Raw genomic sequence first — 4,147 nt, 5'->3', positions numbered from 1 at the left:
GCCAGTGAGAGCTGGCTCAGCAGCAGCAGCAGCAGCAGCAGCGACCAGCTGCTGCTGCTGCTTGGCAGCAGCCGCACCTGCGAGATCAGCTTGACGCGCAGCAGATCTTCTCTTTTGAGACGCAGCTGCGCGGCGGAGGGGCTGGCAGCTGGAGGCAGAAGCAGCAGGAAGTTGCTGCAGCAAGTGGACCAATGGACCACTGGGGGCCTCGAAATGGCCTACCTTCGCCTCCAGGCTGCAGCAGCAAGCTGCAGCGCCACGCAGCTGCTGCAGCAGACCCCGCAGCAGAATTGGGACAGGCAGGCAAAGCCGGAGACTCGGCGCAGCACGGAGAACACGAAGCTGCTGCTGCGCCTTCTTTGCCTGGCTTCGCCGGCCTTGCTGCTGCTGCTGCTGCTGCTGCTGCTGGTATTTGCAGTGGGGGGTTCGCGCTTCGCCGCTGCGCCTCGGCCAGGGTGTTCCACTTGGCAAGAAAGTCGTGGGAGTCTTTGAAAGCCACAAAAGGGTTTTGAAACTTCAATTTTTTTTTAAAGTTTTTTTTAAAATTAAATTAGTTACTTGAAGTCCCGGCTTGGTGGCGCTGGAGCGCCCGCAGAGCTTCAGAGGAAAGCCACTGGGTCCTGAGGCCGCAGCTTTTCCGTTTCAAGTTTCTTTTTTTTTTATTTGAGGCGCTTACGTGCTGCGGCTGCTGCTGCTGCTGCTGCTGCCTGGCTTCAAGGCGCCGTGGACTGCGTGGGAGAGAAGAAACAGGATCTGCAGCAGCGCGGGAGTTGCTTGCGAAGTAGCGAAAGGCGCAGCAGCACAGCCGCAGCAGCACAGCCGCAGCAGGGGGCTCTGCTGCTGCTTTCAGCAGCAGCACAGCCGCAGCAGGGGGCTCTGCTGCTGCATTTCAAAGGCAAATGGACTCACTCCGGCCCAGTCGGAGCAGCGAAACAAAGCTGGAAGAAGTAAAGAGAAGAAGCAGCTGCTGCAGACTGCAGCGGAGGCGGAAACGGCGGACTGCACTCACGCCAGGGCTCGTCGTCGATGCATTCCGCGGCTTCTTCGGGGAGCTCCACAGCCACCACAAATTCCTAAAAGTTAATTTTAAAAAAGAATTCAAATAAGCTTTCGAAGTGGCTGCTTACTGCTGGCGGCGGGCGCGAGTCTTTGTTTCGCTGCAGCTGCAAGCCGATCTCGGCTGCTGGGCGCGCCGCGTGCGCGCTGAGGGCGAGTAATCGAAAATGAAATTAAATAAAATTAATTAATTTAATGAAAACAAATGGCTTGCATGCTGTCGACCAAAGAAGAGATGGCAAGACACTGCACAGGCCGCCCGTTGAACTGAATTCAACTTGTTCAAATTCGCAAGCAGCGCGAAAAGTTGAAATGGCCCCACGGAGAGAAAGCGAATGCGCCGAACGCCGGGATCTTGAGAAAAATAAATAAATTAAATAAAAATGAATGAAGAGAAGAAGAAAAGAAAAAAGATCCCGCAAAAGAAACGGCAGAAAAGGAAAATCCGACAAGTTCCAGTCACTCACTCCCCGTTCGTTTTCTTATCAGCCCCTCGACCTTGGCAGTTTCGCCTTTCGCCGAGAACTCCTCCTGCAGCAATTTTCATTTTACGCAAAATAAAATAAAATAAAATAAAATAAAATAAAATAAAATACAAACAAAACATTTGAAGGTCAACTGAGGCATTTAGAGCTTCAGGAGTTGAAAGAATTGAAACTCGATTGCAGCATTTAATGCAAGTCCAGTCTCTCACGAAATGGCTTGCGGTTCCTTTTCCCTGCAAGTTTGGACTTGAAGAAAATGAAGAAATTAATTTAGTCCGTTTCTGATCTCACAAAGATTTGCGCAATTCTTTCCTTGAAGCTGCTGCGGCCGGGCAGCAGCAGGCGGGTGTTGGCGTCTGTGGCTGCAGCGACGCTGCAGCCAGAAGCCTTTTTTTCCGTATTTTAATTTTTGTTGGATTTATTTCTCACTCTGTGTCGAACTGGGCGCTGGGAGCTTTAAAATGAGCCTCTGGGGGCTTAAAATGGCCTAAATTTGCCCACTGGTTTCCCAAACTCACACTGCTGCGGCGACTGCGAACTGCTGCAGCAACTCGGCCTCGCGCTTCGCGTTCAGCGCCAGCCGCCGCACCGGACTGCCCTTAAAGAAATTCAACAGAGACACGGAAGTCCCGCAGCTGCTGCGGGGGCTGCATGCAGCAACTGTGGCGGGGAGGGGCAGCGCGAGCTGCAGGGTTTCGGGCTTTCCAGCTTCCCGCGAGACAATTTGCAAATCCCCCACGTGCGCCAGCAGCGCCAGTTCTGCTGCGCTGCAGCCCCCGAAAGCCCAAAATTGCCTATAAAAACTAATTTTATTTAATTTAATTCAAATTAACTCACCTCGAGGTTCCTTCAGACAGACTCGACTGCGCGAGCCAGGCCGACCGGATCGCCTCCAACTCCGCCGCGCCAACGCCTTTGCTGCAGATCGCAACGGGAAGCAGCAGGAAATCAGAAAACGAGAAAAGGAATCAATAAAATGAAAACAGCCCACCCATTGTCGCAAACTCGCAGTTCGAAATTCGAAAAATTTACGAAAATTTCCACGCGGGAACACGAAGAAGCGAAGGCGGATTCCACAAGTTTCGCAACGACGCGGCGGAAACTTGAATACAAGTACTGCGACCGCAGCCGCTGCCCGGCGCCGCTTTGCAGCTTCTGAATGCTTTGCATCGTTCCAGAAAAAGAATAAACTCCGGCAAATAAGAAGAATAAAAATAAATAAAACTTTCGTTTGCGGCGTTTCAGATCTGCGTGCGTTCTGCGCCTTCTGGCGCCACGGGCGTCGGCAGCGAGCTGCCCATACACCCGAAACGAACGCGTTCCGCGACAAAAAAAGAGATGAATTTCAAAATCAATTTTTTACTTCCAATTCAACTCAAAAAGAGAAGACGCGGAGGGGAAAAGAACCGGGCTAGCTTCTGCCTTTCCAGTTGCGTTTCGGCGGAGGAGGAAACTTAAATAAGTGCCTGCGGGAAGAAGAAAGCGGCTGCTGCAGCTGCTGCAGCAGCAGCAGCAGCTGCTGCTGCTGCGGCAGCTGCTGCAGCGCTTTTTGGCTCGCCACCTGCTTCATTTGTTTAGGATTTGCTGCTGCTGCTCTCCAGCCAACAGGGCCAACAGGAAATTCAACTTTTCCTTGACCTCCTCCCGCGGCGCCTTCGCCCGGAAAGCCAAAATATGAACTGTTTGATTTTTGGGATCTTCTCCTTTAACTTGTAGCAAAAAGTGGCCCTGGGCGTTCCTCAGCCTCTCCAGCTGCGGCAGGGGGGGAACCAGCGACGTTTGCTGCACCTGCTGCACTACTGCTGCTGCTGCTTCTGCTGCAGCAGCTGCAGCAAAAACCCCCAGGCCGTCCGTCACCAGCAGCTCCCACTCCCCGCCCTCCCCAAGACTTTCCCGAGCGTCCAGAACAGCTCCAAACAGCCAGAAGGGGGGGCCCCCCGCTTCCTGCGTCCCGGCCCTCGCAGCAGCAGCAGCAGTAGCAGCAGCAGCAGCTGCTGCTGCTGCTGCGGTGCCACGGCTCTCAGAAGCACTAGTGGGTTCCCCTCCGCCTCCGGGGGAGTCTGCGTGGGGTGTACAGACACCCCGCAAAGTCTCTGCTGCTGCACTTGCCCAGTCGGCACGGCAATTGAAACGCTCCTCAGCAGCAGCAGCAGCAGCAGCAGCAGCAGCAGGGTCCCTGAGTGCCCCCTCTGCCGGGCTCCCCCGAGAGAGCATTTGCTGCTGCAGTTCCTGCGCCCCCGAGAAAGTGCCAGGAGCCCCCCAGCGCCAGCCCTCCTGGGGGGCCCCCAGGGGCCCCTGGGGGGCCCCTGGGGGCCCCAGGGGCCCCTGGGGGGCCCCCTGGCGAGGTTGCTGGGGGGGCCCCCCGGGGGACCCAAACTGCGTCTTTTCACAAGACCCTCCCTGGGGCCCCTCCACGTGGGGCGGAGTCTCTTGTCCAAAGGCCCCCGCGATATCATCCAAGTCCAGCAGCAGCGCAGCAGCATCAGCGGGGGGCCCCCTGGGGCAGCTCAAGGGCCCCTGGGGGCCCCCCTGCCAGCAGCCCTCTCCCCACGCATGCGGCTGGCCCGCCCACCCAGCAGCTGGGGAGCCCCCTGGGGGCTCTGGGG

At 56.1% G+C, this 4,147-nt stretch overlaps 3 protein-coding genes across 3 annotated transcripts in view; 1 reads left to right on the top strand and 2 right to left on the bottom strand.

Moving 5' to 3' along the window:
- The window catches only part of ETH_00026490 (uncharacterized protein), a gene marked incomplete at both ends in the record, with an annotated part of 1,676 nt that extends 592 nt beyond the window's left edge, over window positions 1–1,084 (top strand). The window contains one exon of the mRNA XM_013373719.1: window positions 719–1,084. Within this exon, the coding sequence (XP_013229173.1) occupies window positions 719–1,084 (366 nt within the window). The remainder of the gene's footprint in view (window positions 1–718) is intronic.
- A 971-nt stretch (window positions 1,085–2,055) lies between these two features.
- Window positions 2,056–2,711, bottom strand: ETH_00026485 (uncharacterized protein; the record flags this gene model as incomplete). Its single annotated transcript, XM_013373718.1, has 3 exons — window positions 2,056–2,308; window positions 2,379–2,459; window positions 2,533–2,711. 3 exons carry the CDS (start codon window positions 2,709–2,711, stop codon window positions 2,056–2,058), a joined length of 513 nt encoding a protein of 170 aa, XP_013229172.1.
- A 396-nt stretch (window positions 2,712–3,107) lies between these two features.
- Window positions 3,108–4,147, bottom strand: part of ETH_00026480 (uncharacterized protein) — a gene marked incomplete at both ends in the record, with an annotated part of 4,992 nt that continues 3,952 nt past the window's right edge. Inside the window, one exon of the mRNA XM_013373717.1 lies at window positions 3,108–4,070. Coding sequence (XP_013229171.1) covers window positions 3,108–4,070 — 963 coding nt within the window. The remainder of the gene's footprint in view (window positions 4,071–4,147) is intronic.

This window comes from Eimeria tenella, genomic scaffold, assembly GCF_000499545.2.
Source record: "Eimeria tenella Houghton genomic scaffold, Eth_scaff17, whole genome shotgun sequence".
NCBI lineage: Eukaryota > Apicomplexa > Conoidasida > Eucoccidiorida > Eimeriidae > Eimeria > Eimeria tenella.
Note: the sequence above shows the minus strand (reverse complement) of the source record. Positions and strands in the feature narration are given on the sequence as shown.